This window comes from Pan paniscus, chromosome 5 (assembly GCF_029289425.2).
Source record: "Pan paniscus chromosome 5, NHGRI_mPanPan1-v2.0_pri, whole genome shotgun sequence".
Classification (NCBI taxonomy): domain Eukaryota; kingdom Metazoa; phylum Chordata; class Mammalia; order Primates; family Hominidae; genus Pan; species Pan paniscus.
The window spans coordinates 44,082,283-44,094,613 of record NC_073254.2 but is presented as its reverse complement, the minus strand read 5'-3'; the positions used below and the strand labels follow the sequence as shown (position 1 = coordinate 44,094,613).

The window sequence follows — 12,331 nt, the reverse complement described above, 5'->3', positions numbered from 1 at the left end:
AAGAAAAGAAAAGAGAATATCAGTGTAACTTATGGTTAGGAAAATATTTCTTGGATGAATATGAAAAGTATGATGCATAAGAGAAAAAATTGATCAATTGGATTTCATCAAAATATAAGATGTGTGCACTTTGAAAGACCCTGTGGGGAGAATGAAAAGGCAAGTTCCAGGCTGGAGGAAGTGGTTTCAAATCTCACATCTGATGAAGGACTCATATGTAGGATCTATAAAGAGCTCTGATGAATGGGCCCCTGGCAGCCCTTGGGAATCACAGGGGTGCTGTGCCATGGACAGACACGGAAGACACCTCCTACCCTGTCATTCATGTCTTCTGAGCAGCAGTACTCAGTGTCCCCTACAAATGCCCCCTCCTGGCCCACAGACCCTCCTCTCCCCACATCCACACCCTCAGGCCAGGCCCTGGGGCTCTTGTTGGGACAGGGCCCCTCCTGCAGGATACAGGGAGGGAGGAACAGTCAGTCTCAGGCTCTGGGTGCCCAGCTTCAAGCTTACCCACCTCAAGGCCCTCTGGGCCCATCTCACAGGATATAATGAGGTGGTCTGGCACCTACTGGACATGCCGTCTAGATCTAATCCTGAGCTGTGGAGCCAGAGGAAAGGAGGGATGTTTGTTGGACCAGTTACCCTGTTCTGCCGGGTCTCACAGGGCCCTTCCCTTAGAGCCCAGCTCTAGACACACAGCACAGAGGCCAAGAGGTGGCCAGCCCAGAACCTGCAGGCTGGGCTGGGGACCACACGAGGACTGCCTGGGGACAGCCAGAAGACCCCTCACTAGTTTTCTCACTACCTCATTTCTTATCAGCTACCTTACCTCCACCAAAACCCCCCTTCACGCAAAATCAGTAAGAGGAGGAGGATGGTAAAAGAATCAACGGGAAGAAAACAAAAAAAGGACAACCATTAACAGTCCAGAACCCTGGGTGGGAAGAGTGGAACTGGGAACAGACCCTTTCATTTCAACAGAGCCTTGACTGAAGGGGACTCCATCATCCCAGCAAGGAGGGAAGATTGAAACACTAGGTTCACTTGGAGCTGATCCCTAAACTTCTCCTGAAACCCCACTGATATACTGACATGTGACTGCAGATGCCAGCGTTGCCTGTGGCATATTTCTAGAAAAATCACAGGCATTTATCAGTTTGTGGGACAAGTTTATTTCCGGAAGCTTCTGTGACCCAGAAGCAAAGCGTTAGCAGCTCAGAGTTGTAGAATCAGCATCTCAGATTATAGGATTATAGGATCTACCAGTTCGTAGATCTCATTATTGCAAGACTTCCCATGATTCAATTTGTAAAGTTGTCATCACAACTGCGATCATCAGCTTGGACTCCTGTGACTGAGACCACAAACCGAGTGGCTTAAACTACAGAAGTTTATTCTCTCTCGGTTCTAGGAGGCAGGAAGTCTGAGATCAAGGAGTGGGCAGGATAGGTTTCTTCTGAGGACCCTTTCCCTGGCTCCTAGATGGATATCTTCTCCCTGTGTCCTCACATGGTTGTCCCTTGTGGTGTTTGTATCCTAATCTCGTCTTCTTATAAGGACACTAGTCCTACTGGATTAGGGCCCATTCTAATAATCCATTTAATTTCACCTCAAGTAAAGATTAAATTAAGGGCTAGTGTGAGCTCTCATCTCAGAATCAGAGCCATTACTTCAGTCCCAAAGCAAAGGTTACCTGGCTGTTTTGGATGCACTGAGGCAGACACCTCCTTCAGAGCCTGGTCCCAGAGACAGTTTCTACCAACTGCTTGTTTTTCTGTGTATGGGCCTTACTTTATTGTTTCTTTGCATGTTGTATTATTTCGTTCTTTTTTTTTTAACTTAGCATTTTAAACAGTATAATGTGGCAACTCTGGAAGTCATATTTTTTCTGTTCCCAGATTTTACTATTGCTAGTGGTTGTTTTTTGATCAGGTTTTTAAAAACTATCTGTCAAGTCTGTTCTTTTTTGTTTTTTTGTTTTGTTTTGTTTTGTTTTTGTTTTTGTTGTTGTTCAATGTGGCCACTGAAGTCTCTGCTTGGTTAGCTTAGTGGCCAGGTAAAGACTGGACAAAGATTTCCTTACGTTTCTGGAAGTAATGTCTCCCAGTGTATGTAGAGAGGCTCTGTGTGCAGGTAGATACAGGTCTTCAAAGCCCAACCAAGCAGTTTACACTGTGTCCTAGCCTTCATTTCCTGTCTGTGCAGTGCCTCAAACTTATTCAGGGTTAGAGCTTAGAGCCTGCTCAGGTCTGTTCAAAGCATATATGCAGCACTTGTCATGCCCACATCTATGCATGCATGTGGCCGTCTGAACTTTCTGGAGTATATTAAGGCTTTTCAATCCCCTTTATGGACATCTCATTCCTTGACATTTCGTTTTTAAGTTCTTAGTTAGGCTATTGTTTGTTCCAACTGTTATTTATGACCATAGGCAACCATGATGTTCAACAACTGCCTATGATTCTTTTTACTCATTTCCCCAGGAAATACATTGTTCTCTCTGGGATAGCTCTGAGTCAAGTCAAATAAGGATAGCATTGTGAGTTCTAGGGAACAACCAGACAGGTAAAATAATAACAATCTTCTGGAAATAAGGGATTAAAGGATCTGTAACCCTATTGTGTCCCCTCCAGTGATTTCATGTCTGCTGGTTTTCACCATGATTGTGGACTGTTGGTTTTTAAGAGCTGAGGAGGAAGGAACAGGAGTGGAACCAGTTAAAACATCACAGAGCTCACTGTTCTTATCAAGATCCAGCTATTATTCTTGAACAAACACTCCCCAGATTGCAGCAAGCCTTTGGTTAATTTCTAGAGTTCTAAACAATATTAATTCTGACAAATTCCTCCATAGTTCATTTTACTCTTAGGCAGTAGGTCATTTTTGGAAGTCATTATTCTGTTATTTTTGTTGATGTCACTGTGTTACCGGAAAGGGGCCCCAATCCAGACCCCAAGAGAGGATTCTTGGATCTCACATAAGAAAGAATTTGGGGTGAGTCCATAAAATGAAAGCAAGTTTATTAGGAAAGTAAAAGAATAAAGTATGGCTACTCCATAGACACAGCAGTGGCATGGGCTGCTCAACTGAGTATACTTACAGTTATTTCTTGATTATATACTAAACACGGAGTGGATTATTCATAAGTTTTCTGGGAAGACGGTGGGCAATTCTCAGAACTGAAAGTTCTTCCCCTCTTTAGATTATATAGGGTTACTTCTGGACATTACCATGGCATTTGTAAACTGTCACGGCATTGATGGGAGTGTCATTCAGTATGCTAATGCATTATAATTAGAGTATAATGAACAGTGAGGAGGACCAGAGGTCACTTTCATTGCCATCTTGGTTTTGGCCGGCTTCCTTACAGTATCCTGTTTTATCAGCAGGATCTTTGTGACCTATATCTTATGCCAACCTCCTATCTCATCCTCTGACTGAGAATGCCTAACCTTTTGGGAATGCAGCCCAGCAAGTTTCAGCCTTACTTTACCCAGCCACTACTCAAGATGGAGTCACTCTGGTTCAAACGCCTATAACAACAGTATGGTTTTTTGTTTTATTGGAATTGTTGCTTTAGGGATTATGATATAAACATTTAACCTTTCATGGTCTACTTAGAATGAATAGATCCATTTATTATTATTAGTTTATTCAGTAATTGTCATATGTATTACATCTGTATGAATCCCCATCAGTGTTGTACTTTTTAGTTCCAACAGAGATACATATTTTAAAGAATTCAAAAAGAGAATAATATACGATTGCATTTACCCAGATAATTACCCTTTCTGTTGGTCCTTTTTCATTCATGATATTCTGATTTTCCCTCTGGTTTTATTTCCTCTCTGACTGAAGCAGTGCAATCCATGCTTAAAAGCATTTCTTTTAAATCAGATGAGTTGGTGATACCTACTTTTACTGAGAATATCTTTACTTCATCTTCGTTTCTGAAGAATATTTCAACTTTATATAGAATTGCCCAAATGAGTGTCAATTGTGAGGAATGGGAATTAATGACATTGGCTGCTAAAATGGAGTGAAGAAGGTAGGTGAACAGCTCTGGTCTAAGACCAAGGTTCCCATGCAAGACTTGGTTTTTCTGCTGGGCTTTAAGACCCCAAAGCCCAAGAAAACACTATCGTCTTATGAAATTTCCAAGAAGAAGACCATCCACCTCACCCTAAAGGTGGTGAAGCCCAAGATGTGGAGCTGCCCATGTTTCTGGTGGAAACATGTGATGAGGAGCAGAGAAACCTCCGCCTGGCATGACTTAATTTAAAAAAATATGGTAGATTATGGCATCAGAAAGGACAAATTACATTTCTTGACATACCACTCCACTGGAGGTGACCCAGGGGTAGAGAGATGCTTAAGGAAAAGCAGTTCATTTTCTTCTGGCTCATGTTCAGTAACCAGGGTGCCCAAATACTTTGAAGACGGAGTCTTAATCCAGAAGATAGGAGTTCTGTGTAACCTATACTATATGGTTACTTGATAGCAACAAAGTCCTTGTTGAAATATTCTGTTATAACTCAAAGGTTATATTATGTTTGCTTTTTTTTTTTCTGGACTCTTTAGTGGAAAATGGAAAAAAAATACTACAAATAAAACATTAAACTTTTCCTTCCAATATTTCACCTTTATTTCAGTCTCAAAAAAGTTGTTATTTGCAACTTTAATGTGGCCGGAACCATATACATTTGAAAGTCTGCTAAATTGAAAACAATAGAGCCTGCATTTTGGTTGTAACAATCCATTGTGTGTATTTGCATGTGATTATAGACTTGCTAAGTTTTAGTTCCTCCTTTCCTCTGGCTGTAACTTGAGGCAGTGAAGGAGAAAGAGAAGGGAAAAAAGGGTCAATAGAAGAAGGAGCAACTGGACAGAAAGAACCTTGAGGAAGAAGGAAAGAAGACATGTGCAGGGGGTTGAATGCTTATGTCCTTCCAAAATTCATATGTTGAAATCCTAAACCACCAAGATGATGGCATTAGAACATGGGGCCTTTGGGCAGTGATTAGGTCATGAGGGAAGAGGCTTCATGATTGGAATTAGTGCCCTCATAAAAGAGACTCCAGAGAGTTGGTAGCCCCTTTCACCATGTGTGGGCACAGCAAGAAGTCACCTTCTATAATCAGAAAGCAGGCCCTCAATAGGCATGAAATCTGCCTTAATCTTGGAGTTTCCAGCCTCCAGAACTGTAAGAAAGAAATGTTTGTTATTTATAAACCACCCAATTTATGTGTAGCTTATGATAGTAGCTTGAATGAACTAAGCTAACACGGTAAGAACCAGAAATGAAGATAGAGTGATGGTGATGACTGTCAAGCACACTCATGAGAAGCAAGGCAAGGCCATGGCCTAGCTGATTTGGCTGGAGAAGATATGAGCCACTTTTACACTTAGATGGCTTATTATTTACATATAAAAAAGAAGTAAAAGCCAAACTTGACAATTCCCTGGCTCCTTGTCCTACACACCAAAAAGGATGACACGGAAACAAAAGGGGCCAGACGACTGTGACACTGTTGTGGAATATACCACTGGTGAGGAGTCAGTTGTAGAATCCAGCTATTCCTCATTATATTCTTCAGCTATATCCTAAAGGGTGTGGGGCAGAAAACGCCATGCTCCATCCAAAACCTGGGAGACAGTAAAGACTTGTCACATGACATACTCCCAGGGATATAAGAAGGAGAGTAAGAGATGGCATTGAGGCAGGCTCTAAAGGGCCTCCCATCCTCTCATATTCCAGGAGGATCAAAAAGCATCCTTCTAAATCTCAGATTAGCTGTTCTTCAAGCCTTTGCTTACATGACCTACGTAGATACATGCAAGGTGTCCAGAATGCTATGATGGAGTAGTTCCCCTACACTGACATGACAATTGGAGAGCAATTATATAACCAGAAATAGGCATGGTGGAGTTAGGAAATCTATAGAAGTGATGATAGTAAAAAGAACAGAATGGAGGATAGAAATATTAAGAATGGACAATGATAGGAATGATAATATTTGAATTTATGGTGCCTTATGGAGCTACCTATCTCCTTTCACCCAATTTCTTTTATCTTTCTGTCCCTCTCTTTCTCATTCTCCCTCTCATAGATAACATAGCCACACTGTGACCCACCACAGTGGCTCAGGTGTATGTGGGAAGGGTAGTAGTCTGGAAAACTTAACATGTTCATAAATCCTGAAGAAACTCTTCTTACTTTTGAAAGTATATTAAGCAGCTCTCCAGCTTTCCCTGGAGTCTCTTTCCTTCCCTAGTAACCTCCTGAGTGCTCGCTTTATCTCCTTGTTCCTCAGGGTGTATACGAGAGGGTTAAGTGAAGGAGTGCCCACTGCATAGAAGAGACCAAAGAACTTGCCCCTCCCTTGGGCATATGGATTTTTGGGCTGGAGGTAGACAGCAATGACTGAGCTGTAGAAGAGGGTGACCACAGTGAGATGGGAGGAGCAAGTCCCAAAGGCCTTTCTCCATGCTGTGGCAGAGTTAATCCTCAGCACTGCCTGGGCAATGGCTCCATAAGAGGCAAGGATGGGGCTGAGGGGCACAACCACGAAGATGACACTGGACACAGCCAACTGGATTTCATTGTAGGAGGTATCTCCACAGGAGAGTTGAATCAGAGATGAGACCTCACATAAAAAGTCATCTATCTGCTGGTGGGGACAGAAGGGAAAGTGGAGGGTGGGTGGTGTCTGGACTATTGATTGGACCAGACTCATAACCCAGGCCACAGATGCCAGCTGCCAGCACAGGCGGGGGTGGATGATGGTGGCATAGTGGAGGGGCTGGCAGACAGCCACGTATCGGTCAAAGGCCATCACTGTCAGGAGGATGCACTCAGTGGTCCCCAGGGACAGGAAGATGAAGAGCTGGACAGAGCAGCCCAGGAAGCTGATGGTCTTCTTTGGGCCCCAGAGGTTGACCAGCATCTGGGGGACACAACTCGTGGTAAGGCAGAGGTCCAAGAAGGAGACGTCAGAGAGGAAAAAGTACATTGGAGAGTGGAGCCTGGGGTACAGTACAGACAGCAGGATGATGAGTGTGTTGTCCACCAGGGTCAAGAGGTAGGAAGTGAAGACAACCACAAAGAGAGTCCTTTCCAGTGCTGGGTGTTCAGAGAAGCCCAGAAGGAGGAAGCCCATGGGGGAGCTTTGGTTAACCATGGCCTGTTCTTGTTTGTACCTGGAGGGATGAGGCTGTCACCCTAGTGTGATTCAACCTGTCTTATCAAAACTCAGCCTGGGTGTTTGTGATGTCACAGTAGGTGGGTGTTTCTTTTCTGTCTCTGCTCGCCCAGCCTCCCTTTCCCAGGCTTATCATCATCCAGTAGCTCCTTCTCGTTCCTTGTTCCTTCTGATCAAACGTTGTCTAGCAGAAGTGAGGAAACCAAGAATGTGCTGGAAAGCAGGTGGAACCTCACATTGGTGCCTCTGACCTCCTGGTTGAGGGCAAAGAAAGCTGATGTAAAACATGGATTAATTAACCGATCTTCATTAATTCAACAATAAATTGTTAGGCTCTATCTTATTCTAAATGTTGTGGTAGTTCTGAATATTTCATTATGTACATCCATAAAGAATTAGAAAAGAATCATTTGATAGAATTTCCCTACTATTCATATGTATGCAAAATTATTCTGTATTCTGGGGCATAAGTTACCTGGAATTATTCATGTTTTATCTACTTTATCTTTGTTTGCAGAGGTGTCAGTCAGAGGCAGAGTGTAGAATTAACAAAGAGATTTCTCTCCTGTGTGTATTAACTCCATTCATAGAAAAATCAATGAGGTATTTTGTTCCTTCTCCATTAAAAAAATCATGATTCATTAAACTAAATGTAAGAGCTTCCTCTACAAATGAAAATCCCTAACCTCAACTTAACATTATGTAGAATGTAGCAAAATGACATGAAAAAAATGCTGCCAATTGTCTTGTTCTGGGGCTTAGAAATTAAAAAGATGATTTAATTTTTAAAATTTTTTGCCTCTCAAATAAGATTATGTCAATAGCAAAATAGAGAGTTGATATTGGGACGTTTAAGTAGAAATTATTCAGGATCTAGAAGAATTTAAAGAAAAAAAGGAAGGAATTAGAATTTGTTACTTTCTTAATTCTATTCACTATTTAAGATTTAAAACATTATTTTTATAAAAATTCATACCCCCAAATTTTAAGAGTAATTTAAAGAATTTCTGAATGTTCTTTATCTATATTAGTAAGTGCTAACACTTGACATTTTTATCATTACATCTTTATCTTTACATATGCAATTATATTTACCCTGAGCTACTGAACAGTGAGTTGTATATATAATGCCTCTTCACTTCTTCATGTTTCTAAGATAGAAATTTTTTTTAGTGTAAAAACAGCTCAGTTACTAAATACAGGAAAGCCAACATTGATAAAGTATTATTGGCCAGGTGTGGTGGCTCACGCCTATAATCCCAGCACTTTGGGAGGTCAAGGCGGGTGGATCACCTGAGGTCAGATGTTTGAGACCAGCCTGATCAACATGGTGAAACCTTGTCTCTACAAAAAAAAAAAAAAAAAAAATTAGCGGGGTGTGGTGGTGGGTGTCTGTAATCCCAGCTACTCAGGAGGCTGAAGCAGGAAAATCGTTTCAACCTGGGAGGTGGAAGTTGCAGTGAGCTGAGATCGTGCCATTACACTCCAGCTTGGGCAACGAGAGAGAAACTCTTTCTCAAAACTAACTAAATAAATAATAAAATATTATTACTTACTCTGTGGACCATACTTATAATTTTGCCAATAATTTCTGTTATATACGTGTTTTCCCATGGAAGATCCACTCCAGATTATGTATGTCTGAGCTTGCCCTCTTAAGTAGCCTTTCCTTAGTCAGTGAAATAACAAGCCTTAAAGTATAGGCTGGTCGGTTCAGTTCCTAGCATGAGAAGCGGAGAGACTAGAAGAGTATGGCCTCATGTATTCAATAAACACTGGGAAATACATGGGAAAATTGAGACCCTCCCCAACACCACCGCCCAGAATTGAAGGCAAATAAATTAAGATGAGGTGTGGGTTAGGAAAGAGTCTGCACAATAAAGGAGGAATCTGGGTGGGTGGGCCACGGAAAGCCTTTAGGAGGAGGTGACATGCATTTTTGCTGTAAAAGACTGTGCTGAGACACATGAGGCAAGCTCAATGATGGGGGTGGGATGCGGCACCACCCTGGCAGGTAAGAGGCAGAAACTGAGGGTTTTCTGAGCACAGACAATGGCAGGAGGGCCGTTTAGGGGATGTGGCCATTTAGGGCAAGCAAGTTGGTGGTCTCATTGGCAGCCAGTGCCCTGGGACTTTATGGGATGGCACAATCACCTCTGCATCACAGGACCCTGTCTGGTGTTAAAAGCTGCCTCCCATCTCCCTTTTCATCAAGACTCCCTCCTTTTTGTCTCCTTCTATATTCCTTCCCCCATCATTACGTCTCTCCTTGAGGATAAGATTTGTTCCCTTAATTTTTTAAAAATCATATAAACAAAAAGTATATAAAACACATCTATGGATTTTATGGAATAATAAACACATGGTGTACCTGAATCTCCTCCTGATTTAAGAACAGATCAAATATTACTGGTATCTTAGAAGTCTTCTGTGTTCTCCTCCCTGATCACATCTCCTTGTCTCCCACTGAAGAAGTAAACACTATTCTGATTATTTTAAATGTATCGTTCCTTTTTAAACTTTGCAGCCTCATATCTTTTGTGTCTCAGCAATTGTCCAGAGTTTTATTCATCCATAAACTGCAGCATTTCTTACATTCTTACTCCCTTGGCAACTTGTCTCACTGTATGTTTTTTCTTAATCTCTTCAGTTTATATCTTCCTTTGACCCTCTGCACTCTCCTATTTTCTATCTTTAATAACATGCCTTTTCCTTACCCTGTTTCTTCTGGTCCTTTTCTCTGACACCAATAATAGGCAAGCACTACTTTCCCTACATCCCATTAACTCCACACAGAAGCACATTAATTTATTCTTTTTTGGTCCTCAAAGAGCCAGTCATGTACTAACTGCTACAAAGTTATGAGACAAATTCTGCCCTACAGTTCAATAATAATAACCACTTATAGTTTTGACAGTTACTATCTGTTGATGTCCTATATACTAACACTGTGCTAAATAATTTCCTGGAATATCTGCTTCTTAAAAGAACCCTGCTAGACAGTTAATATCTCTGCAGAAGAACAAACAGTCTCAAAGAGGTTAAGTAACTTGCCCAGGGTTACCCTGCCAATGAGTGTCAGTGCCAGGATTGTAGACCCTGTTTGCTTCAGAACTGTCTTAAGAACATGTGGAAATTGATGGGCTGTAGGGGAATAAACTTGTGACTTACTTGCAATTAAGTCAGACTCTCTTCACGGCCTTGCTGCCACAGCTTCCCCATAGAAAGGAACTTCTGGACTGGTTGGAGCCTCCACTTGTGATCTCACAATGAGAACTACAAGCAAACTAAAGAGGAATGTTACACTCTTGATGTTTATTGGAACTTGGATTTCAGTTAAGAGTATTGATTGCCAGTGCTTACTTCCATGGGCACTCAAAAAAGCGCTTCATATTTACGGCTCCTTATAACTTCAAAAGGTGGGTACTATTATTACCTTCCCTTACAGATCAATAATTGAAGACACGTAGAGGTTGAATATCTTGTTCTGGAAAGTACAGCTAGTAAGTACCAAAGACCAAATTTTAACCCAGGTGGGCTGGCTGAAGAAGCTATGCACTAACCACATTCCACCATTGCTCTGCCAGACACATGAGCTAGAGTTAGCGCTTTACTATGGAACTCTTGCTAACGACTTCTTTTCCTCAATCCAGTAAGTTAACCTCTCTTTTAGTGACATTAAAGGCAGAAAAAAAGGCATAGTGAAATGATGGGGGGAGGAATCCCAAGACTCCTATCCCATAGAGAGAAGTAGCTCATTAATTCTGCCAAGACTAGGGGCCCCATAACCTATAGACAGCTAATTGGCCACAGCTACTAATGGTTAAGAAGGAATGTGAAGATTCAAAGGAAGTGTGCCAGCAACTGAGTTCCCTTTGGCATATAAAAAGGTCACCTCTGCTTCTCCATGTCACTGGGGAGTAGAAGGGCACTATTCTCTCCTGATCCACACCTTCTGAGTGTCCCATATTTCCAGCCTTCCTCTCAAGCCTCGAATGTGCTCATTCAATCCCCCCTGACTTTGGTTTATTTCCTTTCTCTTTTTAAAATTAAGGTATAATTTACATAATGAAGTGCACATATTTTAATGGACAATTCACTGAATGTGAACAAATGTATACATCCAGACAACCATTACCCTACTGAAGATATAGAACATTTCCATCACTCCAGAAATTTCATCATGCTCATTTACAATAATTCTCCCCATGCTCTAGGCAACCACTGCTCTGATTTCTATCATTTTGTTTTACTTTTTCCAGAACTTCACATAAAAGATTCATTCAGCACATAATCTTTTGTGTTTGGTGTGTTATACTCTGTACCACAGTTTGGAGAATCATCCCTGCTGCTTTGTGTATCAATAGTCCAATTCTTTTTTAAAAATATCAGTGAGTAGTATTCTCTTGCCTAAATATATCACAATTCTTTCATCCATTCACTTGTTGATGAACATTCAGGTTTGTGGTTGTTTTAAAATATGGCCCCCAATTTTCTTATATCCCCTTCACAAAGTAGAGCCTACTTCCCTTGCCTTTGCATGGGAGCCGTACTGAGTGACTCAGTTTTAACAAATAGAATCTGGTAGAAATGATGGGATGTGACATCAAAGACTATGTCACAGTAACATTGTGACTTCTTCTTTGTGGATTGTTTACTTTGGAGGAAGCCATCCTAGCAGTGAATGGAAACACACATATGGGGAGAAACTAAGGCTCCCTACTAAAAACGTGCAACATGTGACTGGGACATCTTGTAAGTGAATCCTTCAGCTTCATCCAAATCTTCTTAGAAATACAATCAGCTGACATCTTGACTACAATGTCAAGAAAGATCCTAAAATAGATACATCTACTATGTATTCACAAAAAGTTTTTAAAAAGTTAAAAGAAAGATCCTAAGCTAGAATTACCAGCTACTATTTAGCTGCTTCTGAATTGCTGGCCCATAGAAACTGTGAGATAATAAATATTTGTTGTTTGAAGCCATTAAATTTTGGGATAACTTTTTATGCTGTAATAGAGAACCAGTGTGGGGTGGTTTCCAGTTTTTGCTGTTGTGAATCAATCTGCTATAAACTTTCATGTACAAGTCTTTTGTGGATGTGTATTTTCATTTCTATCTGG

At 41.2% G+C, this 12,331-nt stretch overlaps 1 protein-coding gene across 6 annotated transcripts; it reads right to left on the bottom strand.

Annotated features, from left to right (window-relative positions):
- Positions 1-4,624: 4,624 nt before the first annotated feature.
- On the bottom strand, positions 4,625-10,494 carry LOC100971312 (olfactory receptor 2H1). 6 transcript variants are annotated; one of them, XM_055113309.3, is made up of 4 exons: positions 10,377-10,492; positions 9,577-9,671; positions 8,499-8,549; positions 4,625-7,459 (listed from the first exon to the last, which is right to left on the bottom strand). In XM_055113309.3, the coding sequence occupies exon 4, from the start codon at positions 7,182-7,184 to the stop codon at positions 6,234-6,236; it is 951 nt and encodes a 316-aa protein (XP_054969284.2). In that variant the 5' UTR covers positions 7,185-7,459; positions 8,499-8,549; positions 9,577-9,671; positions 10,377-10,492; the 3' UTR covers positions 4,625-6,233. The 6 variants fall into 6 exon arrangements, with proteins under 6 accessions (XP_054969284.2, XP_057158445.2, XP_054969283.2 ...); XM_057302462.2 differs by having other exon boundaries at positions 8,499-8,925; positions 10,377-10,450; XM_055113308.3 differs by lacking the exon at positions 8,499-8,549 and having other exon boundaries at positions 10,377-10,494.
- Between the last annotated feature and the right edge of the window lie 1,837 nt (positions 10,495-12,331).